At 37.3% G+C, this 27,039-nt stretch overlaps 2 protein-coding genes across 2 annotated transcripts in view; one reads left to right on the forward strand and one right to left on the reverse strand.

Moving 5' to 3' along the window:
• Window positions 1–614: 614 nt before the first annotated feature.
• Window positions 615–12,026, reverse strand: LOC107560722 (cryptochrome-1-like). The gene is made up of 14 exons (XM_016244971.1): window positions 11,155–12,026; window positions 6,524–6,632; window positions 6,152–6,294; window positions 5,560–5,744; window positions 5,295–5,383; window positions 4,628–4,768; window positions 4,200–4,511; window positions 3,969–4,120; window positions 3,555–3,757; window positions 3,168–3,275; window positions 2,921–3,004; window positions 2,718–2,795; window positions 2,520–2,630; window positions 615–1,396 (listed from the first exon to the last, which is right to left on the reverse strand). Exons 1-13 carry the CDS (start codon window positions 11,310–11,312, stop codon window positions 2,527–2,529), a joined length of 1,866 nt encoding a protein of 621 aa, XP_016100457.1. The 5' UTR covers window positions 11,313–12,026; the 3' UTR covers window positions 615–1,396; window positions 2,520–2,526.
• Window positions 12,027–14,910: 2,884 nt separating this feature from the next.
• Window positions 14,911–27,039, forward strand: part of btbd11a (BTB (POZ) domain containing 11a) — a 131,198-nt gene continuing 119,069 nt past the window's right edge. Inside the window, exon 1 of the mRNA XM_016244953.1 lies at window positions 14,911–16,053. Within this exon, the coding sequence (XP_016100439.1) occupies window positions 15,186–16,053 (868 nt within the window). The 5' untranslated portion in view covers window positions 14,911–15,185. The remainder of the gene's footprint in view (window positions 16,054–27,039) is intronic.

Below are 27,039 nucleotides of genomic sequence, written 5' to 3' on the forward strand. Positions count from 1 at the left end.
ATCGTCCAATCCTAACAAACCAGACATTAATGGAAAGCTTATTTATTCATCTTTCAGATTATGCAGAATTGTATGACTGGTTTTGTTGTCCAGGGTCACATATGTCTTTACTATCACTTTTTATCAATTTAACATACCCTTGCTGAATTAAAGTATTAATTTCTTTCAAAAAAAGAAAGCAAAAATTTAACTGACACCAAAACTTTGTACAGTAGTGTATATTGTTACAAATATTGTTACTCTTTTCAACATATACAGTATATATATATATATATATATATATATATATATAAATAGTTCAAAGGGTTAGTTTTCAGAAAATGTTTAGCAGCATCTGTTTGTTGATGCTGCTTGGTTTGATGCAGTTAAGTTCATAAATATGGGGTTTAACGCTCAAATTTTATCTTACAATTTCACATATATATATATAAGATATTTATGCATTTCTTTTAATATTTCTATTAGTAAAAATATATATAATTTATTTATATATTTATTTGTTTATATACAGGTCATCAGCTATGCTGTTTAGTGGAATCGGCATTAGTCACCAAAACAATTTCAGCAGACTGCGTGACAGAACAGCATCCCGTAAGTAAATGAGCGAGACAGCATTTACATTGACACTTTATTAAACAAGTACAATGTGAGAGGATGAGAAACACGGTGGTGAATTATAGTTTCATACAGTTTACAGCAATGGAGAGACACCCAGATAGAGAGGAGGACTGAGAAGGTGTACAAGACAGATGTCAATCTGAAAAGAGAGAGATCACAAACATTTGTGGTAGAGGCAGAGAGAGAACGAGCAAGCAAAGAATAAATCAAGAAAAACGCAGTGCAAGCAAGCAGCCCGAGGAGAGGCTTAGTAGTGTTACTACATGGACAGTCTACAAATGCTTTAAAATGTTTTCATAAAGAAGAGAGTAAAATTGATCCACAATAATTCTTTATATCAAAAATATATCAATGGGTCTATAACTACATGAAATAGAGAAAGCACATACAATATTAAATATTTACATTTTGTATGTGAGTATTTGTCAAATCCTTATATACACAAAAATTTAGTCCCAAACAGTTCAAACATGAACCCAACGTTGACAGAACATTGCAGCTGTGCAGATCACAGAGCCACAACGTAATTCCAATGTTGTCAGGATGTTGGTGACCACTTGGGTGAAGTCCCTGTGATAATGTACAGTCTGATTGTTTCGAAGTGCTATGTGTTGATGTGCTTATAGAGAGAATCATGCACTCCCATCAATCGCTCCCATCAGTGGGATTTTGGTTTCCTCTGTAAAAATGTGAAACGTAACAACTCGGAAAAGGTGCAAAAAATAAATAAAAATCAGGCCTCTGCGAAGTCGTGCTGACCGCTTTGCATCGACCATTTCTGAAAAACACAAGAAAATGCAAATGATGCTTCATGAAGTATAAGAATGTGAGAGAAAGAAAAACAGAAACACTTGAAAAAAATGTATTTTAATAATTTTATTATTATCCTTTTCTCAATTTTAAATTTGATACGGCATAATTAATTAATTATAAATTCAATGAAAATGTAAAATATCAAAAGTTTGGGATCAGTAAGATATATTATTATTAAAATTTTAAATAATGGCTTTAATCTACTATAAAATATAATTTATTTCCGTGATGCAAAGCTGAATTTTCATCAGCCATTACTCTAGTCTTCAGTGTCACATGATCCTTCAGAAATTATATTAATATACTGATTTATTATCAATGTTGGAAACAGTTGTGCTTCTTAATAATTTTTTTGGAACCTGTGTTACTTTTTCAAGATTTTTGATGAACAAAAAGTTAAACATTTATTTTCTCTGTCATATAGCATTTATTCAAAATATAAATGTTTTCCACCAATATATGTGACCCTCGACCACAAAACCAGTAATAAGTAGCACAGGTATATTTGTAGCAATAGCCAAAATATATTGTATAGGTCAAAATTATTGATTTTTATTTTATGCCAAAAATCATTAGGATATTAAGTAAAGATCATGTTTCAAGAAGATATTTTGTACATTTCCTACCGTAATTTAATAAAAACTTAATTTTTGATTAGTAATATGCATTGCCAAGGACTTCATTTGGACAACTTTAAAGGCGATTTTCTCAGTATTTTTTTTTTTTTGCACTCTCAGATTCCAGATTTTCAAATAGTTGTATCTCAGCCAAATATCGTCCAATCCTAACAAACCAGACATTAATGGAAAGCTTATTTATTCATCTTTCAGATTATGCAGAATTGTATGACTGGTTTTGTTGTCCAGGGTCACATATGTCTTTACTATCACTTTTTATCAATTTAACATACCCTTGCTGAATTAAAGTATTAATTTCTTTCAAAAAAAGAAAGCAAAAATTTAACTGACACCAAAACTTTGTACAGTAGTGTATATTGTTACAAATATTGTTACTCTTTTCAACATATACAGTATATATATATATAATTTTGACACACATTTTTTTTTTCCACACAACTAGTGACATACCTGATGTTTAAGAGCTGCTCTGCCTCTGGACTTTTGAGCCTGTGACAGGACCAGACTCCTCGCTGTGTCGTTTTCCAAATGTCTGGAAGGTGCTGCTGTGTAGCCCTCGTCCTGACAATGACATGTAAAAATTATAATGCTGCCTTTAAAATCTGTATGACATTAGACTGCCCTCTGCTTAAATGTGGAGGTCATTACCTGGCTGTACAGCAGGACCAGATATCTGTTGGGACTCTTGCCTGTAGCACATTGTGCTACTAGTGTTGCCTAAAAAACCTGCAAGATAAACAATCATGACATGTTTTGCATTTAGAAAAATAACAATACTGCTGAGATTTAATGACAGATTGTTGATAACTACAGATATAGATATTGATGTGTCATTGGCATAGCATTTGTACCTTGAGGTGGCATGCTGCTGCTTGTTTGGTGGTCTCCTTGTGAGTAAAGCATCGTTCTGCCATGCCATTCACCTTGAGAATAGCCTGAGATGAATTAAAGAAAATCTATCAGATATAGTAGTGTGTATGTTATAATTAGTTAATTCACAATTTAATTTTTCATTTTTTAATTGAAATTAAAATGAACAGACATGCCTAATATAGTGTAGCATGTATAAAATATAGGGAAGTTAGGGAGTGTCCAAACCTGAAGGTGCATTGACTTCCTTGGTCACATCTCCTGTTTGGAATCCCTTTATGGTTGTGGAATTGTCACTATTGCCATTAGGGTTGGATGGCACCATTGCCAGCAGTCCTGTAGGGAGAGAGGCATCAGTCAGAGAAGAACACAAACTTGTTCCATCCAGATTCTCTGCTAATCCAGGCATCCAATCATACACAATTTACAAAACTCCTTTCAAAAATCAGCCCTCAATAGAAGCCAGAAGCCTATAAGTTTATAAGGATTAATCACATTTACATCATTTTTTGTAGGTATAAGTCCTTATCTGTCAAGAAATGTTGCAGGCAACATATTCAGAGAGTGATGTATGGTTTAGTGTGGCATTTTCTTTTCCCTTAGTCTTTGTCTTACCCAGGCCACGGTAGCAGGACAGTTGCTGGTAGATCTGTTTCATACGCTCTATGTTGAGGCGGCTTGCCTCGGCGTGATGCACCATGGGTTTGGGGTAGTGTACACCAATTATACATTTGGCTGCTTTCTGGACACTTTCAGGAGCATTCCAGGGGTCATAGATATACTTTGCTGGGAAACCCCTTAACACTGGCAAATATCGCCTTCAACAGATAAAAGAGAGTAGATTTTATACATATGGGTCAAAGCTGAGATGTCCCATTTTGGTGGCCACATCAAATTACATTTACAAAAGTGATTTTAACGCATGTTAAATGCAAGTGAAAGTATCTACTTTAATGTTTCAATGTTTTTAAAGGTATTTTTAATAATCATTTAAATGTTCTTTGTTTTCGCTGTACAGTTGCAACTCACCGTATGTAGTCTCCGTTGGGGTCAGTGCGGCGGCCGAAGCCCACGGGACAGTAGCAGTGGAAGAACTGCTGGAAGAAAGAGCTACAGGACAGCCACATCCAGCTTCCTGCATTCACGCTCCAGTCTGCATCCAGCAACAGCTCCTCGAAAACCTGTGAAGAGACATGCATGTGAGTACTGCCACCGAAGGTCTGTCATATTAGTAAAATCACAATCATGAGCTCCTCATACTTTCATGCCCTCCTCCCAGCTGATCCACAGGTCTCCGCGGGTAAGGAAACAAGCGACTGCGTGTCGGGCCAGATGGTGGATCCAGCCCTCTTGTCTCAGTTGGGTCATGATGGCATCAATCCAGGGGAAACCCGTCCTGCCCTCAGCCCACTTGGCCAAAGCCTCTGGGTTTTTGTCCCACGGGATCTGCACACAAATAGGATTGCCTTCCATCTTGTCAAAGCGTGGGTTGTTGGTGGCAGCCGTGTAGAAGAATTCACGCCACAGTAATTGGCCATAGAGGGACAGAGGAGGTGAGCTGTTCTTTTTGACCTGTGGGGGAAAAGTTATCATTCAGCTAACTCTCTACATGTTCCCCGAGTCCGTTTAACATTAGCAACATCATTTGAAGTACAGTGACATAACATGACATATGATAACATGCTGACCTTTCTGTAGAGGTCTGTGAGTTTGAAGTAGAAAAGTCGACAGGAGAGGCAGCCGAATCTTAAATATGGACTGAGGCCAGTGGGACTGGCCAACAGCGAATTAGCATTCATTCTTGGACGCTCAAAGTTGGCCACCCAAGCCTAGAACAAAAAAGTTGGTTATGAAAGAATCATTAATTTACTGCGCTCGTCAATAAGGATGGCCAGTGGTCAAAACTTTACATCTTGTTTTCTGTATTTTGTTGAACAAGTTATTTAAATGGTAAACATACACCACGGCTGAAATGATTGGGGTTGGTGTGATTTTTAATGTATTTGAAAGAAGTCTCTTATGCTCACAGAAGCTGCATTTATTTGATCCAAAATATATTAAAACAGTAATATTGTTGTCTTTACTGTCACTTTTGATCAATTTAATGCATTCTTGCTGATTAAAAGTAGATTTTTTTTTTAATTAAATAAAAAATGACCAAAATCTGATTGTTAGTGTAGATGGTGAGGATTTTTTTGAAAGAATAATATATGATAATCTTGAAAGCATCAGTTAAAATGGGTCTGATTATTATCAACTCACTAAATGTTTTCTGAATTTTTAAAGTTTGTTTAGTTATATTTATAACATTTCCATTCACAGCTGTAAATGTGTGATTCATGGAGTGTCTCCAACCTTCCTCTCCAGGTGCCTCTCCAGACGAGTGAGGGCCTCTGTTTCTCCTCCAGGCCACACAGCTGAGGACAGACCTTCTGTGTCAAAGCCTGTTCCAGAAAAACAATTAATCAACAATGACCATTTTTACAGGGAAACACAGTAAAGGAAAGACAGTTTGACTGATTGCGGTTTAAGGATGTATTGCATACTTCATGTAGGTGAGTAGTTTAGTATGCTACACATTTTAGTTTTGAAGCTATTTTTTGAAAGACAGCAGACTAACCAAGCTCTTCCAAAGAAGGAACACCGAACTTCTCATCGTGGTCTTCAGAGACCGGCGTGGTGCACAGCCCCATGACTTCTGCTGTGATGGTCTCTGCCGGGGTCTCCACCGCCTCCATCCTGCTGATGAGGGTCTGGAATCGCTTGTACGTAAGTGGAGACTGGCCTCCATTCAGCTCGATGATCCTGAGAGACGACAATCCACCAGTGAGTAAGATAAAGAATATCAGTTACAGCTGACTCTGCCTTAAAATTTTTACTTGCCAACTGTTGCCATCTACCACATCAGACAAGCTTTTGATCTTTTCTAATGTCAGTCTATGGTAGTCCTTTGTGTTTGAATAGGGTTTGAGTACAGACAGAGTTTTTATCCTGTTTCCAAATTCTTTGATAAATCTTGATAAAAGTATTATTAAGAACACCTACATTTACTCCAAGGTAAATTAATGTTTTAAATTGGCATAATGATTTAGGAAAGTGCTGTAAAGCAAGCAGTGGCATTCAAGGGGGCAGAGCTTAGCAAAAGGTCAGTTACAGCAAATTATTATAGACCAAAAGATTCAACAAAATTGAATGGATTTAGAAGTACGTACTTGTCCAGATCGTAGAGCGTGTGAGAGATGCGAACTATCACCTCCACACCTGCCTCATTGGCCAGCTTCTTGATGGCTGCGTCTCGCTCCTTTCCAAATGGTTCTGAGTCGTACTCGTAGGACAGACGAGTAATGTTCCACTCCTGGATGCATTACAAAATCATACCATTAGGGGGTGTAAAATATTCACTCATAGACACACAATAGTGAGAGAGAGCCAAGTCACGACATGTGGAAGATTAGATGAAAATGTCACATTTAAAGAGGTTTTTTTTGTTTTGTTCTTTCTAATCGAGGATATTTCATAAATCAAAAACCTTATCCTGGTGCAAGATTATTACTATACTGAAACATAATTCAGTCAACTGAAACCTTAAAGAGCCTGGGGAAGACATCTGTGGGTTGGCCACGGATAACGAAGAGTCGGGAGTTGAGTTTGCGGAGGCTGGCGTCCAAGTCTTCCAAACACTGCAGTAAAAACCTGAGCAACAAGAGACATGACATGTATTTATAGCCACATACTGACAAATAATATCATGCACATAATAAGTCTAATAATAAGGCAGTTATACTCTCACAATAACTATTGCAATGCTATTACACCGTGCAACAGAATATATTGAAGTGTAAAACATTTCAGGCAAGGCATTGAACAGATATAGGGTAAAATAGAAACTATCTGCTGACAGAATAACTGCTATAATAATTATAGATTATTACTTGCTGAAGCGACAATGTATTGCAAAATGTTTCAACCTCACACATTTTTCCAATGTTGTACCCATTTTATTTTACAAAAAATATGACAAAATCGAATTCTCTGATATTGATTTTTATTTATAAACACAAACTCAAACATTTTAAAGTTGCTTTTATTGAAAAATAATTTTATTTTTGTAAATATAAAGTTGTGTGTGTGTATGTGCGAATAATCCATTCCTGCTTTGCAAAATAGGGGCAAAACATAGGAAATACGGAACGACTGACTCAGTTTGGCACCACTGGCAACTGCTAACTAAACATTGATATATTTATTATGCACTGAGCTGAAATTAAAACAGGCTGCTGCCCTTATATAGCTGTCATTATGCATGTACAGACACTCATTCATCTTTCAAGAGATGCACTCCAATGACCTTGAATTCACTGTTCTGCTGTACACAAAACTGAATACATTTCGAAGTTTTGAACCTTGGAAAAATCCAGTGATTATTTCATCCTAAACCACGTAACTTGTAAACAAGACCTTACATTTACAATTATTTATCCTTGGCATTCGTTCTACCATTTGAGCTACAGCTGCAGTGTGTTATTGACCCAGAAACCAAGTTCCTATTGTCTGCAGGATCTCACATAACCTCAAGAGCTGAGTAAGTGAAAAACTCCAGTCTCCAAAGCTAAACTATCCTCAACCCCTAGACCAGGGGTTTTCAAACTTTTTGGGGCCAGGGACCCCTTACAGAGGAGAAGATTTTCCAAGGACCGCCTCATAATTATAACAGTTTTTTTATAATAAAAAATAAGGCTGACAAAAAACCTGTGACCAGCTCAACTAATACAGTGGGGACCAGAAGTCTAGAAAATAGTTCAGAATCAGTTTAGGGCTGCACAATAAATCGCATGCGATATTTAATGCGCATCTCGCACGTGATGGAGATTTACCGCTGATTTCAGAAGCGGCTTTTCTGACAAGATGCACATTAAATATCGCATGCGATTCATCGTGCAGCCCTAAATCACTTTATTCTTGTGTCATTTAACATTTTTGAAGTTTTCGAAATCCTGACATGGAAAAAGATCTCACATTTTCAACATGCTCTGTGTTGGATCTAAGTGTATATCCTTGTTTACAGATGATTCATGCTGCAGCAAAACATCTGTCCTTTTATTTCCGTACTGTTGTATGATCCTGCCTGCTCTGCATCTGCTCACAAGAAACGTTGTCCCCTGCGCGCAGTCAGTGATAATGTGTAAATCCCTATCTAAGCCATAGCCTCCCTCTCTTTGTCATTGACTCACAGCCTATGATCAGAATCAAAGACTGTTGTCTCCCAGTCCTCTGACCCAGTGACACACAAACAGAACCCGGGTCAGACAGAGCACCGCAGTATCATATTATATGACAAGCTGCATCATTGTTGTAATGATTGCAGAGATGATATAGTGCATCACGTTCAAATGTAAAATTAAAGTCTAGCAACTTTGTGGTGTATGTTTGCAGTCGCTTTTATGGATGTGCACTACAGTTTTGATTTTTTTCCAAAATCAGCTCGTCAATTTACCAAAGCCATGCATAATTATTCTGATTTCATTTACTTGTCCCTAATTAGACAGATTTTACAAAGCCAGTAAAAGATAAATACATCTTCAGTAACCAAGCAAGCATATTAAAAGAAATCTAAATCCTATTGTTATTACTTTATTATTTTATATCTTGAAAATGTTACCATCTATCTTTCCCAGTTTATGTAAACTGGTGGTACCAGAGCCTATTTTGATTCCATGGTGAATAAAGTAGGTCACCACAGCTGAGCACGTTACTAAGCATTTTGTATTAACCCTCTATAACACACTGACCCATTTCAGTTCCCAACACAATGGAGACACAAGAGAGCAGATGAAGGCGGGAGACACTAAGTGCTGTTACATCATCACCCAGCATACAATCAGATCACCTGTGTCGTCCAGCAATAAGCCTCACTTCGAGTGTGTGTGCCAACATACTTTTATAGAAATGGACGCACTTGCACACACACCACATGCTATAGTGATTGGATATATTACACAGGGTGTAAAAAGCTTTTTAAAACAGCACAGATGTTTATCATTTACTCATCCCCGGTTGTTCCACACCCATATAATTTACTTTCTAACGTGAAACACAAAAAGAGATATTTATAGAATGTCCAAGCTGGTCTTTTCCATACAATCAAGCAAGATTTTGAGTGAATATTACATTTCAGTCTGTTTCTCACTCAAATCTATCATAAGACTTGTATATAGTGATACTTTTTTGTCCGTTTTGCAGCTTACAGGGTCAAGTTCCCATCTACTTTTATTTCATGGAAGAGCGCTTTTTTCAGAACTCCTTGTGTTCTGTGTTGGAAACTACATGAGGGTGAGTAAATGAAGACATATTTGTTTATGGATAAACTATTCCTTTAAGAGTTTAAGAGATGTATAGTAAGCAAGCATGGGTGTGGAAGACTGATGCAAGGGTCTGTATTATGTAATACTGCTTGTAGTATAAGAATACAAAACAGAGACTGTAACTAATGCATTTGTGTAGCTTTTTGGATATGCAAATTTATGGATATGAAAAAAAATTATTTATTCTTTAAATATTTATTTTTAATATTACTGGAATACAATTTAAATAGTCTAGCCATTGCCAAATTATAAACCTCCACGTGCTGAGCATTTAGCAGCTTGAGTTTTATAGTATCAAAAACTGTGTGTGACCTCACTGAGACTCAACTAGTTACAAAACATACTAGTTTCTCTTTAGTAATTCAGATACTATGACATAATACATTCTCTATGGCAAAGAGATGCACTGGTTGCAATCAGTCATTCATTTTTATCTCTAACCAGTCTATAAATCTAATAAATGACCACTGATACATTGTCAACACTTATCATCATTAAAAGAAAGTCTATAAGTCCAATAAGTTTTGTTATTACTATACTGGTAGCAGTTTAACTTAAGAGTTGTATTATTTGTAACATGTTGTTTGAAATGCATATAGAGGTTCTGCTATATCATGCAAAAGTATTTTGATAAAGCACTTTGATCTCATTGCATCCTTGCAGCGATGTCATTGTAACAGATAGAATAGAGTAATAGAATAGCTGTAGATTAAAGATATTTTAATAGAACACATTATGAAAATGCTAGAATGAAACCAAATAGAATAGCATAGATTAAAACTGGATATAATCTATTATGATATATTGGATGAGAATAGATAAGAACAGAAAAGAAAAATAAGAGTAGAATAGAAAATAATCAGTGGAATAGATTAAAATAGAACAATCATAATAGAATGGATAGATTCCAGTAGAATAGAATGGTAACACTTTAAAATAAGTTTGCATTTATTAAAATTAGTTAACGACATTAGTTAACATGAACTAACAATGAAAATATAATGCATTGATCAATTTTAATTTTAGTTAGTTACTAATATATTGTTAAAATAAAAACGTTATTATTTAATGGACCTAAGTTAACATGACCAGTTGTATTTTTACTAAATAACATTAATAATGATGAGTAATACATTTGTTACAGTTTGCTTTGTGAATGTTACTTAATGCATTAAATAATGTATCTTATTGTAAAATGTTAGCAATAATTATTTTAGAAACAGATGATAATAAGAGTAGAATAGAAAACAATCAGTGGAATAGATTAGAACATTCCTAATAGAATGGATAGATTACAGTATAGAATGGAAACACTTTCAAATAAGTTTCCATTTATTAAAAGTAGTTAACTACATGCTAACTACATTAGTTAACATGAACTAACAATGAAAATATAAAGCATTTATCCATTCTAGTTCCTGTTCATTTCAACATTTACTAATATATTGTTAAAATAAAACCGTAATAATATTTAATGGACCTAAGTTAACATGGTCTGACAATGAACAGTTGTATTTTAACTAAACATTAATACTGAGCAATAGATTTGTTACAGTTTGCTTTGTTAATGTTAGTTAATGCATTTACTAACGTTAACTAATGGGACATTAATGTAAAGTTTTAGCAATAATTAATTTTAGAAACAGATGATAATAAGAGTAGAATAGAAAATAATCAGTGAAATAGATTAGAACAATCATAATAGAATGGATAGATTGCAGTATATTTACAGTAGCCTATTCTTTTTTGTTGTTGTTGTTAGAAACAGAGTATTATTAGTAGACTGCTCCAAATAAGATTTTGCAGTGCATTCCAAACACACATACTTTAATATTTGGCGTCCGATCCATTACCTCCACCTGCTGATCCCGACGTTGGAGGATCCGGCGAACCAGGGGTCGAGGATGTACACACAGCGGACACTGTGCGCTCCCTGGATAGAGTCTCCGAGTGAAGGATTGTCGTGGAGCCGCAAGCCCTTCCTGAACCAGTGGACCGTATTTACCACCATTACTCCACTTCAAGTCCCTTCAACCGTTTGTAGTATGCTGGGGTGATTCGATATAGACCTCCTTTCGCGTTGCCTTACTACACACTCCAAAGAAGAAACTGCTTTCAAAAGCGTAAAAAACGACAAGTTATCTAATAAAGTCACTATGTATGCGCGTTCAAATGATTATGGATTATGTCCGGCAAAAAAATAATTAGCCTTGCTCTAACAAAACACTTTCCATCTTCACGTCTAATGATTTGGAACACGACCACAGTTGAAGCATTGGGGCGCACGCTGGCTACCCGCGCAACAGCCGGATACACGACCGGCTTTAGGACCAGGACGCAACGCAAAGTACACTTCCCTGTTGTATAACTTGTTTTTCTGAATTACCCAAAATAATCAACAACACTGTACATGTTTTATATCTCGCCTGTGAAGCAAGTTGATCTGTGAGTTGACTTCAATCTCAATGCGCGCAGTCTTCCAGCTGAAGTCAATTCGGAGACGAGCGAGCCCTAAATCAGCGCGATTATGTAAATATTAATATTGGCCCCGCGTTACTGGCAGCTGTCGCAAAATAAAGCAATATCTCATATGAGGTATTCAGCGTGTCTTGGTTGTTTCCTTCAACGTTGTGTCCACTTGTGAATATTTTCCCACGGAGAAGATTCCACAGACTTTCAGCAATGCAATGCAATCGGTAGACTAAACTCCACCTAGATGAGTGCGCACATGAAATAGCGCGTTCTGTTTGGTCAAGCCCTAGTGTGACGTAGTTGAGCCTCAGTCACGTTCCTTTGGTGTGATTATCTAACACACTAACCAGTTATACTTTATAAAATGCTGTTCATTACATATCGTGAATGAACATCAGTCTTGATGTTGTTTATGTTAATATGCACGTAGCCTATGTGCATATAATTACAATGCTGTTGTTTATCAAAAATATTAATGAAATTGTAAACATTATTAAAAATTGATGTATGTGCAAACTGCATATATAAACATTGCAAGGTTTGATTTATACGTTGCAACCCCATAAAGACCATCAAGGACTGTGGTGTTCAGTCCTCGAAGCTGATTGGCTGGAGCTGCAGTACCCGGATAGGCACATGAGAAGCGACATGAGCAAACTCGTGTCAGTGCGCTGTGTTTTCCTGAAGAAAGATGGCACTGTTGAGACGTGCTGCTAAAATCGCAAGAATTGTTGGCAGGTATTTATTTTCTGGACTTATTTTGGCGTTCTTTACACAATAGAAAGCACCAGTTATCTGCATGAATACAATTCTGGTCATATTCCTTGCATCTCTTATGTCACTTTTAGCAAAATTGCATTTTGTTGACCATTATGCTATTTAACATAATATATATTTACTTATACTGCAAATGACAAAATAATAATGGTCTTTTAAATATGTTTACATACCCCTTTGGTTCTTTTAATATCACGTGTTGCCTTATCAAGCATCAGTGACTCTTTGTCCCTGGTTTGTTTACAAACCACTTTAGAATAAATGCTGGTCATGTGATGTAGTCAATTATGCTGAAAAGAAAATGATGTAAGCAAATAATTTGAAATCGTGTTTAGATGCTGCCTCATTAAGAAGGAGTTCGTAGATCCACATTCCTAGATGTCAAGTATGCATATGTTTAATTGATTTAAAATACTGCAATAACATATTGCTACCACTTGTATTTATAAGAATACTTATATTTCACCATCATTTTTCTTTCTATGCAACATAATTTATGTATGCATGTTGCTGTTTCAGCCAAATAGTAGCTTGAAAGATGTCTGAATGTGTGAGGTTACTTATGCAATTCATTGCCAACCATAAAACATGAACCGTAGTATTTGTATAACCAAATTAAACTTTCCAGATGAGGAATGAATCTGGAGATCTAGACTTAATTACACATTTCTTATTCATACTTGTTCTTTTTGTCCTAATATAACCGTAATGGTCTCTGTGTTTCCATAAGATGGATTTTTTATGTGAGTTATACATAAGCACCAAATACATTGTCGCCTTTGTGTTTCCAGGCAACAAGCAATGATGGAAGAACATGTGAAGGAGAAATCTTAATTAAGAAGAACAACCTCTGCTGCGGATTGATTTATTCACAGGCACTGCATATCTAAGGTAATTAATCAAATATGTAGAATTGATGAAATTTGAATGAAAGCATAATTGTGCTTATTATAGCAGATATTGAATGTCAGTTGAATCAGTGCCTTTTAAAACACTTTAGTACTAATAGAATTAGTTTATTTCTGTTGAAAAAATATTGTCCATATTACTGATTTAATGAACAGGAAATTAGATAAGGATCAGAGTGGTTTTAATAAGAATATTAGACAGTGTTACATTGGATGTAACCGAGGCACAATGTAGATTTTTGATAGAGAAAGCACTCGTTTTTGATACGTTTTTTTTTGTAATAAGCATCTTTATTCATAAAAAGGGAATGATGGTTATAAACAGCATGTTTTTTCTGCTGTGAACACTGAACAGTCAAGTGGAAATCACAGGTTCAGTTATATAATCTTCCTGCCAAAATAATTTGCCCCCATATTCACAGAATAAAGGCTATTACTCAGTATCACATAGAGAGGGCGCCAGATACGCAACAATTTTCCATCAATGCGCCAAATGTCGCCTTCTATTCGTATTAATAATGAGCTTGATAAGAAGACTTCTCACGTCAAAACAGTTAGTTTCTTTTCACGCTAGAACACTTGCATAATTAAACACACAAAGCCTTTAGACGTTTTTAAATCTATTCTTGTACAGCGTGCTTGTTTCATTCCAGAACTTTTTTGACAATTCTGAAGTAAATGCCTGAGTTAAATTTGAGATGGATAGAGACAGATGAAAGGTGCAGAAGCTGTTCAAGCGATTGCTTTGATCTACAAATTTCAGAATCATCGCGTAAACATCCTCCGGCTAGAGAAGCATGTCGAGTTAGTAAGAGAGAAGTGTGTTAAAAAGAGATTATGAGGTTATAATCTTGTTCCATATACAATTATATATCATAGAATAATGATTTATAATTTTATAATATTATAACAATATAAATAATAATAATATAATTAATAAAGATTCATTTGTATTCATGTCGCCTGTTTAATTATTGGTTTGTATAAATATGCAGATACTGATATTTTTCAATCAAAATCTGCATTTTGCTCATATATGTGATTTTTAAGGATAACCGTTTTAAAATTTGAAAGACACTACTAGTATGAGACTATTTTTCTGATTGATTTTACGTTTTGAATGTGAAAAAGGCACCCATGTACTTTTGGAGTCTGTTGATTTGTTCATAAGTTATTTCAATTTGCATAGTCCCTCCCTCCTTGAGAGTGATGGTGATTTTTAAGGATAACCGTTTTAAAATTTGAAAGACACTACTGAGACTATTTTTCTGATTGATTTTACGTTTTGAAAGTGAAAAAGGCACCCATGTACTTTTGGAGTCTGTTGATTTGTTCATAAGTTATTTCAATTTGCATAGTCCCTCCCTCCTTGAGAGTGATGTATGTATAGCCCCCTCCTCCTATGAGTGCTTTATTTGCATAGCTCCTCCCCAGATGAGTGGTTTTGCAGTGAATGATGCAGTGGTTGGTGAAGGCGTTCTGAGCTCTCGAATTACGCAGCCAAAGTTGGGAGCAGAGGCGCGCGTTGGAGATATATATATTTTCTTCTGGTGATTTACCAAAACACTAAACGAATTGTCACTGCGCGCGCTTGTAGATTGTGTTTGCGCGTGAAATTTGTTGGCAATACATTCCTCTACTGCTCCGAGGACAGGGCGCGCCACAGGAACGCGCTTTGGGGTTTCTTTAAATTATCAGGCATAAGCCTAACATTATGAGGTGCAGCCATGGCAGGCAAGGGTAAGACAGCTGCGAGGACGCTGGAGGATTTAACGCTCGATTCCGGTTATGGTGGAGCGGCGGATTCCTTCAGGTCGTCCAGCGTGTCGCTCTGTTGCTCGGACACGCATCTGTCGTATGCACATGGGGGCAACTGCTGGCATCTGACTGAATCAATGCACAGCAGACACAACAGTTTGGACACGGTCAACACAGTCCTGGCGGAAGACACGGAGATCCTGGAGTGCTCGGGCCAGTGCGCCAAACTGCCCGAGCTGGAGGAGGACGTGCCGTGGAGTCTTGGAGAGGTGGAAGGCGCGCTGCGCAAAGACGAGGAGCTGTGCGTGGGGAACGCGTCGCGGGAGATCCTGGCCAAGCTCTCCGCGTTGGTCAGCCGCGCGCTGGTGAGGATCGCCCGGGAGGCGCAGCGCCTGAGTCTGCGTTACGCCAGATGCACCAAGCACGAGATCCAGAGCGCCATCAAGATGGTCCTCTCGTGGACCATCTCCGTAAACTGCATCACTGCGGCGCTCAGCGCGCTGTCGCTATACAACATGAACACGGGCGATAAGTTCAGCCGGGGCAAGTCTGCCAGATGCGGACTCGTCTTCTCCGTCGGGAAGTTCTTCGGGTGGATGGTGGATAGCCGGGTGGCCCTGCGCATCCACGAGCACGCGGCGATCTACCTGAGCGCCTGTATGGAGAGCCTGTTCCGAGAGGTGTTCAGCCGGGTGCAGAGGAGCGCGCTGGTGGAGAAGGAGAACGGAGTGCCAAAGTTTTCCGTGGAGACCCTGGAACAGGCCATAAATAACGATTCGGAGCTGTGGGGTCTTTTGCAGCCGTATCATCATCTCATTTGTGGCAAGAACGCAAGCGGTAAATGTTTACACTTTTTTTAGGGTTACACTTTATGTAAGGTGTATGGCGTTGTTATAGTGTAATTACATAAATAAATAATATTAACTACATGTACTTACTATAGGGTTACGTTTAGGATTAGTTTCTTGTTATTATACATAATTTAGTAAGTACGTGTAATGTAACTGGTTAACCTTAAAATTAACTTTTACCTATTTTAGTCTCAATAATAGTCAACCTGAATATTTAGAACGTGCTTTTTATTTATTTAACCAAATCATGCACTTTTTGTCATTGATTCATGCTGGTTTTATGATGCAGTTGCATTGAAATGCACCTGAGCTCAGTCACAACCCTGTTTTGAGGTCAGTCAGCAGTTGTTCTACCCATCTACCTACTTACCTCCTACTTACCTTCTTTTTTTGATAACACAATTGAAAGTGTGTTTTATAATAGCTGCCAACATGCACTCTTAAAATACTTTACCAGCATCTAGAACATCCACGGAACCTTTCCATTGCACAAAAGAAACAATGGTTCTTAAAAACTGTTTGGTGAACGGTTCTTTGTGCAACCCAGATCGGTTCTTATGTGGCATCACTGTGAAAACCCCCTTTTGGAATCTTTATTTAACCAGATTCCTGCACCTCTTCGGTTGGTAACATTGTGTATGATCCATAAATCCAGCTTCATAAATTATGTCTGCTTCTCTGCTGCACTTTTGACTTATTTATTTCTCTGGGAGATAAATAACTTCTGTGGGAGGACATGAGTGAGTCCCAGCAGAATGTTTGTTTTCAGACTTCTTATTCATTTAGACACTGTAACAGGTGCAAACACAATGGGAAGGGCGTCACACTGTGTGCCGCAGTACCTTTTCCCTCCACCTGTTGAAACTCGATTTTGGTTTCTGCCATGAGGGGCTTATTTTGATGACATAATCAAGGAGCCTTATTAGTAACATTTAAGGTTGCTATCCATTTCTGAATGTGATTAACAACCACGCAGTGAGCGATCAGTTTGGGCTAGGTCTGCTTTATGGTTGAGTCAGATTCCAGCAAGCCATAAAGATTCCTACAATAAAATTCCACTCTTTGCTATTCATGACACAGCTCTAGGAGTTGACACACTTTGCATTATCACATGCCTGTGCTTTCTCTGGAAATCTGATGTGATGGACAGTTGGAGAGTATACCAAAAGATCTACAGAACAGAACTGTATGTCTGTATTCTCATTAACACGGTTTGTGGCAATAATCTGCTTTGGCCACTCTATAAACACCCCTTTTATATGCAATAGAGCAGGTAACATACATCTTTATGCCCATTAGGGCAGGATTTTCTTTATGCAGATGCTTTTTAGCTGCAGAAAATGATCTTTTACTCACTGTCATGTCATTACAAACTCATATAACTTTATTTTGTCTGTAGAACACAAAAGAAGAAATTTTGGAGAATGTAACAGTTGTTCTTTTTCATGCAATTACAATGATTGGAGACTGAAGATTTTAAGATAAAAAATTAGGCTAGTGCATAACTAAGTATATGACTTAAAATGTTAGAGTAGACTTTTACATTGTATAAAAAAAAATCTATTGCAAATAAACATAATTTTTGAACATTATATATTCATCAAAGAATCTTTAAAAAATGTATCCTGTGTTCTACAAAAACATTAAACGCAACTGTTGTCAACATTAATGATAATAAGAAAAGATGAGCACTAAATCAGCATATTAGACAGATCATGTGACACTGAAAACTGATGCCTGAAATTCAGCTTTGCTGTCACAGTGATAAATGACTTTTTTTTAATTATATTAAAATAGAAAACAGTTATAATATTTCACAAAATTAGCATTTTACAGCTTTTTTGATCTTTTTACAGCTTTAAAATATTTTTGTATGAAATATTATTTTAAAAACATTTAAAAAAAAAATCTTACCAAACCCCAACTTTTTAACTGAAGTACATTTGAATTTATTTTATTAAAAATTCATTTCATTTAAATTTTTTAGTTTTCTAAAAAATTAAGGTCACTGATTTCTTTATGGTGCTTTTACATTTACATAGATGCATTAAAGCTCCAGTTTCCATTTATTGTAACTGAAGAATGTACTGGATGCTCTTTTCCATACAAATGTAATCTTTTTTGGAGTAATATGTTCCTTTAATATATTTTGGGTTTGTCCTTGATGGAAGGCCACTATTATATTGCAGAAATTGTAATGAAAAATTATGTGATCCAAAAAGTGCTTTGTTCTTTTTTTGTACTTGCCACCTTTCCAATGCCGAGATTTTGGCAGATTTTCTGCAAGGCCTCTTATGTTTTTTGCAGTGTCAAAATGGCCTTAGATGGTTCAATTTTGGAGTAGATTGGTGTTGCTCTTAGCAGCTTTCAGAATACAGCAGTAATTGCAGCTCTGGTTGGTGATCAGCTCCTATATCTCGACCTTATACTAGACTAGAAGCAGTAAGACAACCCTTTTTTATATGAGCACGTCCAAGGTTGTTATGCATTGCTGATTTGTTGATTGATTGATATATGTTGGTTTCTCCTCTATGATTATCTCATTTTCTCCCTTTACCCTCATTCTTTTCATGCCCGGCTCCCTACACTTCTTGAATACAAGAATGGCTGTCCAACAGTTTATAGTTGCTTGAATAGTGGTTATGGTCAATTTTCCATGGCCCACCCAGCAGGGTTGATTATCGACACACGCAACTGACAGAGCGTTTACAGGAATAATGCGCTCTCTCGCTGCAAGAAAGAAGGAGAACAAAGAGTCAAAGTTAAAGCGAAAGATGTGGAGGGACAAATTGAAAAGATGACAATGTCGGAATTGGGAGGAGAGAGGTGATAAAGGTGAATAAAATGATACAAGAAGGGAAATGACTTGCGGTGAGACGGTGGAATGAGAAAGTTGGAAGAAAATTAGCGTGAAGACACCAATATTAGGATAAAAGAGCAAGAAGAATTGTTTATAGGGTTTTGTGTCTTATGTAGGAGGTGGAAACCCGAAAGGGCCGCGAAAAGAGCAGACTGTGAGTCCCAGATAAGCCAAGAAAATGTAATTGTAGTTCTTGATATGAAGGGGTTTTGTTGCCTCCCGCAAAATATTGCATCTCTTCAATTTCGTTCGGTGCACAAGCTGTCCCTCCACATCTATTATTGATGTATAGCTAATGTCGCTCCTCGATTTTGGTGTAATTTGTTTTTCATGAGTTGCTGACAGCAGTCGTTTCACTTGTTACTTGTCAAGCACATATAGGCTACACGTCAGTCAGGAAATGTGTCCCCTAAGATGGCTGAAAAGTGAGAGGTAGTTTCTCCGCCTAAATGTGCTTGTGAAATGTTGCTTCGGGGTGTTTTGAACTCGATACCAATGCAACAGATGGTCAGCTGGCTCCAGTGAAGCTTGTGAAGTCTTTGATGTGTCATGTTGGATGTATGGCAGATTTAGGACAGACAGAGCAATACAATAATAGTCAATTATGATGATTTAAAATGCAGTGAAGAGAACAGCCGGAGGCCCAACTTACTTTACTGAAGTGTTACCTCTTCCATGTGTCATTTTCAAAATCTATCAAAAGCATTTCTGTTATATATATCGGTAAGATTTTAGAAAGAAGTGTCTTATGCTCACCGAAGCTACATTTATGTGATCAAAAATACAGTAAATGCAGTAATATTGTGAAATAATTTTACAATTTAAAATAACCATTTTTTATTTCAATATATTTTAAAATGTTATTTATTTCTTTGATGTCAAAGCTGAATTTTCAGCAGTTCTTCAGTGTCACATGATCCTTCAGAAATTGCATAATATGCGAATTTGGTGCTCAAGAAAAATATCTGATTATCATGTTGCAAATAGTTCTGCTGGTTAATTAATGTTAATGTTTTTGTTGAAGCCATGATTCATTTGTTTTTCTGGATTCACAGAATTGAATGATAATATCTTTTTTTTGACTGGATTGTAAATTGATGCTTGAGAACCAGATCAGTTGTAAACAACAAATTATTCAGACCGGTTTTGTGAACCAGATCAACTGATTGATTGAAAAGACTGATTCAGAAGTCTGACTTTGAAATAAAGTGCACAAGATAATTTTATGGTGCTTGTTAATGTTTTTGTTGAAGCCATGATTCATTTGTTTTTCTGGATTCACAGAATTGAATGATAATATCTTTTTTTTGACTGGATTGTAAATTGATGCTTGAGAACCAGATCAGTTGTAAACAACAAATTATTCAGACCGGTTTTGTGAACCAGATCAACTGATCGATTGAAAAGACTGATTCAGAAGTCTGACTTTGAAATAAAGTGCACAAGATAATTTTATGGTGCTTTTGTAGTAGAGCCCGACCGATATATCGTTTAGCCGATATAAGCCTGTCACCGATATATCGGTATCGGTGAATATGCCGCTGATACGCCGCCGATATGAAAATTTTTATGTTGAGCATATAACGCAGATAAAATTCTTGAAATGGTGTAATTACTTAGTTTGCTCCATTGTTTGCTACTGGCGACCTGGATGAAACGCTTTAAAGCTTAAGTCTATGGAAAACCATTGAAACTTTGAACGACCATATCTCCGTAAAGGCGCGGCGGATCCGCACCAAATTCGGGGGATCCCTTCAGCTCGAGGAACCCTCTAGAACGCGAATCGAGTGTACGTCTCGAGGCCCTCTTTCAAATGAGACCACCCCCGCGTCGATAGCCCCCGGGGTTCGGGAGTTATGGGTGGTTAAATTTGCGGTCCGGCACCGACCGATCTAGCGATCCCGGGGGGTTACCGCGCGTGGAGGGTGGCGTTCGAGAGGGCTCCTCGACAGCGCATCTCATCTGCACTACTGCACACTGCGATACAAGACTTTTGCTCGGGTTTCGGGACAGTCAACAGAATTGTCACTTGCCTGATCAAGTCATTGTTGCATCGTCACAAAACTGTATCAGTTGCACATCTTTTTAAGTTTAAGCCATTCGATACTCGCGTGCTCCAAAGGTGGTTTCCTATGCGCTCACAGTCACATCCATAGCGCGCATATCGCGCCGCCTCGCGAGTACCAAATTGAGTTATTTTTCGCAGCTTGTTGCGCTTACATGGCCAAATACATACAAAAAATGCCGTCAAAATGGCCGTCCTGGTGATTATCCTTATAAGCACAGTCGGTTTTGTCTTAACTAAATGTAAACATCTGAGAAAGAAAACGCATGTGTATCAGTATTGGATCCATGCATTCGGGTTTGTGAGAGCAGCCACGTCGCATTTCTTTGCGCGCTCAAGTTTGTTGTTTCAAATGTAGATGCTAGGCAAGCCTGCTCATAATAGAAGTTTATTTCATGCAATATATGCACGCTATAGGTCAACACAAACATCTTTCATTGGCGCGTGAGGAGGGTATCTGTCAAATGAGGTGCCGGATCAGATTTCGGACAAATTCTGAGGTGTTGTTCAGGCATAAATTAAGCCCTGTGTATATACTGTATTCTATATATAGTACCAGTCAAATGTTTGGACACACGAATGGGAAAGTGTCCAAACTTTTGACAGGTACTGTACTATAATACACACAAAGAATATCGGCCGATATATCGATAGCCTTTTTTTTACGCCCAAATATCGGTATCGTCCCCAAAAAACCCATATCGGTCGGGCTCTATTTTGTAGCACCCTATGAAATCCATTTCCAAATTTTTAAATACCAAATTAGATTAACAAAACGTTTCTGATTTATTCTTTCCCAAATTCTGTTTTTCTTGGACATGTCGAATCCTACAAGAAAGTCATGTGGGTTTGAAACAACACGTTGCTCAGTAAATTATAATTTTTTTTATTTGTGTTATCCTATAGTCAAATGAGAGCAGAATCTTGAAGTCATCATATCATGAAACGCCAAAGCTTGTGTTAGTCACGATTCGTCCTGTAGTCTGTATCTCACATCATTCCTCCCACGCTGCACTGATTGAGCTTGACCTTGCCTTAATGTTAAAAATCTGTGTTCAGAATCTCCAATTCTGACAGTCCCTGATTTGCAAATATCAGGCCCTGCCATGTAGCTCTGTTAGTTACTATTGGTTTGGGTTTTAATCGGCTGCGGATTACTCTTTGTAAGATTTCAGTTAGTAAATGCTGGCATCCACTACATGATGTATTGATGGGGTCTGCTTAGTCATTGTGCATGGTGTACTGCCCCCTGACCTCTCTGAAAGATTAGACTGTAGGAATGCTGCTCCAGCAGGTGGCTGATGAGTATATTCTGAGCCCACGCTGAGCTCAGGCCAACGGTGGAACACACTGTCAGCCATGATTCTCTACAACACTCCTCTTCATGAGGGCTGCAGCCAGATTTCTCCCACTCCACACCAGCCTGTGGGGAGCATTTAACTCATAAATCAATGATACCCCATGATATATGATGCACCATTTCTGGTCCATATACCGATCATTGTTTTCATGTTATGTCTGGGTATAGCCAATTTGAACCGATATTAAAATTCACACTTTTTTGTCTAAATAAATAAAAAATAAAAGAATAAAAATTTTAATAAATAGTTTTAAATACTCTAAAAACCACAGTAAACCACAATTTATAGTGTTTTTGTAGACTAACTTTAAGTGAGCGTTAGATGACAACAAAGGTAATCTCAAAGGTAATACTCATCCCTAGTAATTTTAAGTTAATTCAGTTTTAGACATCATCCAACATAAGATGTTTATTTGTTGTTTAAGTGTTTAATTTTTAATGATTTAATCTATTTTTTTTTTATGTGGACCATTTGCAAATATGATTTTATCCCAGTATTATCCCACAGACAGAATAATCATCATAGTGCCATGGAGGTACTGCACTATTACTTGGGCTGATTTACATAGTTTTGAATCTGATATTTTGCACTATTGTGGTCATTTATTTTTATGCTATGAACTTTGTTTCTTAGAAGGCTTTTACATAAGGCACAGCTAGAAGGAGCGCAATGAAACAGAAAATAATGCAGATGTCTCAAGATGAGTTTTTAAAACTTGCCATATATTTTACTTAAAAACATAATTGCTGTGGAGGAATGTTTAAAAAACAATAAATGAAATGCAGTGGGCAGTGATGGTTTTTAGACAACATCATTACCCAAACCCATATTTCTAAGATCAACCTGATACTGCTTCATCCATTATGAACACCATCTTTAATGGAGATCTTTAGACATTCCCAAAGGCACTGCAGATCACGTTTGCATGCCACAGTTCTTGTCTTCTGCAGTCACGTTTCAGTCTCTGTACGCCAGTGGAGCATGTAGCTGGTTGCAGATTCTCCATATTGACATACAAGATTATTTAGCTAAATCCAATCTATTTGAAGTCTGCCACTGCAAGCTGCAGGAACACTGATTTCAAAAGGACGCTTCCATGGTAGACTGAGTTCTTGCGTCCTTGACAGCCTTTTGACATTTAAAGTTGCGTAATCCTTTCAGATGTGTTGATGCAGTCTACATCATAACTGCATAATTACAAGGCTGTTCAGAAGTTGCATGTGTTCTTTCCATGAGCAACAAAAGCCTTGAGCTGTCGCAGTGTTTGTTTGCTTCTTTTCTTTTCTTTCTGTTGACATAAGGAGTGTTTGTAGTGTGGATAACTTTGAGTTGAGAATGATGTCCTGATGATTCTCTGCAGTGTTGACCTGTGTTGAGATGAGAAGAGGAAGTTAAATGTGTTTATATTGTTAAATTCTGCTCAGTTTTGTTTAAAGACCCACTGAATTCAATTTACTTTCTGATGTGGATACATTTTGTAATGGGGCTGACGAGACGTGAGACGTGTGGATCCATCTGCAAGCTTTTATTAAAGAGACGTGGTATAACAGGCAGGGTCGAACAATGGCAAACAGGGATATGGCGGGCAAAAACACAAGAATAGTCCTAGGGCTAGCAGAGGTCACCGATCGGCAGACAGAATCACGGGGCGAGACGAGAGGGAGAAATCCAGGAAAACAGGCAAAGATCAGATACTGCAAAAACAGGCAAGGGAAAACACGGAGATTCGGAAAGGGTTACAGGCTAAACAATACTCAGCAGAGAAAGGTGGTTAGAGTGGGTGTTATATAGTGAGTGAGGTGATTAGAAACAGCTGTGTGCAATGAGTGCAATCAGTACAGTGTGCAAATCGTGCAAAGAATGATGGGATATGTAGTCCGGGGTGCTATGCAACAGTTTGTGTTGTGCGAGAGTCAATGTAATGGAAAGGGTGACCTCTGGTGGTGAATAAACGGAAGTCCATGGGCCGAATTCGTGACACATTTCCTGTTGAATCATGTATTGGTATGCATTGGCATAGATTTTTATGGATATAACATTTAAGTATGGGTCGAAAAAGATACAAAGTAAAAATGTTCCTGACGCTTCGGGTTCAGTATATTGTTATAATATAAAGCCAGTTGTTTAATTTAGTAAATAACATTATATTTAAAGCATATTAAAACATTATATTTAAATAACATTTATATTTACTTTTTGAGGAGCGGGGTCCCTCATAAGGGGATATTAATCATTAGGAGGTCCAGTTTGTGTGTATATATGTAGTTTATATGAGTGTGTGTGTCCTCAAAGCTAATAGACATTGGCTTTATAGCACAGAACTCTTATTTTGATTTCATTGAGACTTTAATGTCAGCAGTCAAGAATGGTCAGGAATTTCGGATCGAACAAGTAGATATTACGTGGCATAGTAGAAACGAGACGCAGTTGTTGCATTTGCCATTTACAAAATAGTTTATTTCCATTGAAACCATGGTTTAATGTTTCATATAATCTTTAAAACATGCCCAGAAGTTCTGCAAGCCCCATGCATCATTTATTTTACATTCTTCCAAGCTTTGCATTATTCAGATGACTGTTACAGTTTTGCCTTCATTTTCAGTCTCTGATTTGGCAAAGCGAATTCCATTAAAACAGACTTTGACAGAGGTGCCATTAGTAAGACGTCGCTCTGTGGGAAGTAAGTGAATGACTTTGTTGTCATAAGCTGCATATTAAAGCATCGGGCATCTCTGTGGCCTCATCTTTCTAGGCTGTTTCAGGCTCTGCACTGGATGAACCCCAAAGGCTGTGTATGAGTGTACATAGGCACATGGTGAGACATCTTTTATTTATTTTTTCTTGGGTTTCACATCCGCCTAAAATAGAAATCTTAAAATTGGAAAGCAACTAGTGTAGAACTAGGAGATTTGTATTGCCGTTTTTCTTTTAAACTTGGATATATGTCTATGGTTTTTGATTATTTATGATCGTCAGATTCCATCTCATCCATGTGTGCTAATGAGTGTTTCCCGCATTCCTCTCGGGAATCTTCCCATGCGTATTTCGTATGTCTCACATGCTATTGGAATTCAGCAAACATGTCCCTACTTCACTTGTGATGCAATGTACAGGCATGTAATGTGTCCTTAAAGGAAGAGTTCACCCAAAAATGAAAATAATGTAATCATTTACACACCTTCATGTCATTCCAAAGCTGCATGGCTTTTATTCTTTTGTGGAACAAACACAAACAGCATTGACTTCCATTGTATGGACCAAAATTCTTCTTTTGTGTTCCACAGAAGAAAGGAAGTCATACAGGTTTGAAACGACATGAGGGTGAGTAATTTGTATTTTTTGGTGAACTATCCCTTTACGGCAGTTTATGTGTACTACAAGGTGTAACTTGTTGCTGTTAACTGTGCATATTCTTTGTGAATGTGTAAGTAAAGTCACGTTTTACTCAATGTGAAATGAGCCAGGCAAACCAGAAGATAGAATTGTGTAATGCCTCAGTAATACACAAGTTTTTAAATTAGTTTGGCTTGATTCTTGTGTTCAGATGGGTTGAATTCTGGGTTGTGTTCGGAAGAGCAGTGATTTTTTCCCTTTGAACAGGGCTTGAAAGCAGGATGCTATTGATTAGTGGAGATGATTTTTTTGGGCGGAAAGACAGGAAACAGGCAGTATTTTTAACTACAAAAACACATTGTTCTTGGGCTAATGTTTTGTTTTAGCATTTATAAAACAGAAATCTCAAGTAATTTTAAATATTCAGTTGTATTTGCAGTGCAAGGTTTTATAATAATTGCTTTCAGAATATTTCTTGTAATATAGCTGATTAATCATTCCAGTAATTTCCTCTGACGGTGATTGTGAATCACAGCGTTATACAGCCTGGAGCTGTTCGACATGATGACCATCTGGAATGACAAGGAAAAATGATAGCAAAAGTGCACTGGATTGCTCAGTTGTGTTCGTTGCATTACACTGAAATGCTTTCAGGAGCAGCGTATTGAAATGTTTGGTTTAGGCCTGTCAGTCGTTTAAAATTAAATTGAATTGCATGATATTGTGATTAATTAATACTTAATCACATATCAATTTGGGTTGAAAAAAGTGCCTAGATGAGATTATTCAAAGACAATATGTCATTGTGGCAGATTAAAACATTGAATAATAGTAATACAAAAAATGTAATTAGAATGTCATTTTATTTCTGCCTACAGTCCTCATTTAGCTGAATTCAATCTGTCCATATTCACATCCGGAAATCTTTTGTAGTCTTTGAGAACACACGTGTAGTGGTGGATATTGTGATTCAAATGTCTCTTGCTCTGGTGGCATCAGTGTCTGTGTTGTATACCGTGTCTGACCTTTTGTCATGCTCACAAAGTTGTAATTAACAGTTTTCAAAAGGCCTCCTGTTCTTTTTCTCAGAGTCCTACTAATTACTGTTTTGCTGGCAGTCCCTGGAGAGAAGGGGAGAGTCCACAGAAACTGGCAAAATAATATAGCGTCTTTCATTCGACAGAAGCCAGAAGGAAACAAACAATTAGGCTGACTTGTTAAGATGAAGGTGGGTGGTAGAGGGGTTTGTGGGTGCACTGACAGCAAAACAACTGCATGTTCTGCATCTCCTTTAGGGATGAAGGATCACATGCTTGAGAGGAAATGATGGGGAGAAAGGGCGTTGGGCTTGTG

The sequence above is a fragment of the Sinocyclocheilus grahami genome, unplaced genomic scaffold (assembly GCF_001515645.1).
Source record: "Sinocyclocheilus grahami isolate Dianchi unplaced genomic scaffold, SAMN03320097.WGS_v1.1 scaffold740.1, whole genome shotgun sequence".
NCBI classification, from domain to species: domain Eukaryota; kingdom Metazoa; phylum Chordata; class Actinopteri; order Cypriniformes; family Cyprinidae; genus Sinocyclocheilus; species Sinocyclocheilus grahami.

What these genes read in the sequence shown, in the direction of transcription:
- LOC107560722 (XM_016244971.1), bottom strand. Translation starts at nt 11,312, where the DNA reads ATGGTGGTAAATACGGTCCACTGGTTCAGGAAGGGCTTGCGGCTCCAC. An exon ending in GGAAGTCAATGCACCTTCAG is followed by an intron (nt 3,005 to 3,167) that starts GTTTGGACACTC and finishes AATTCATCTCAG; the next exon opens with GCTATTCTCAAGGTGAATGG. An exon ending in CAGCAGCATGCCACCTCAAG is followed by an intron (nt 2,796 to 2,920) that starts GTACAAATGCTA and finishes TTTATCTTGCAG; the next exon opens with GTTTTTTAGGCAACACTAGT.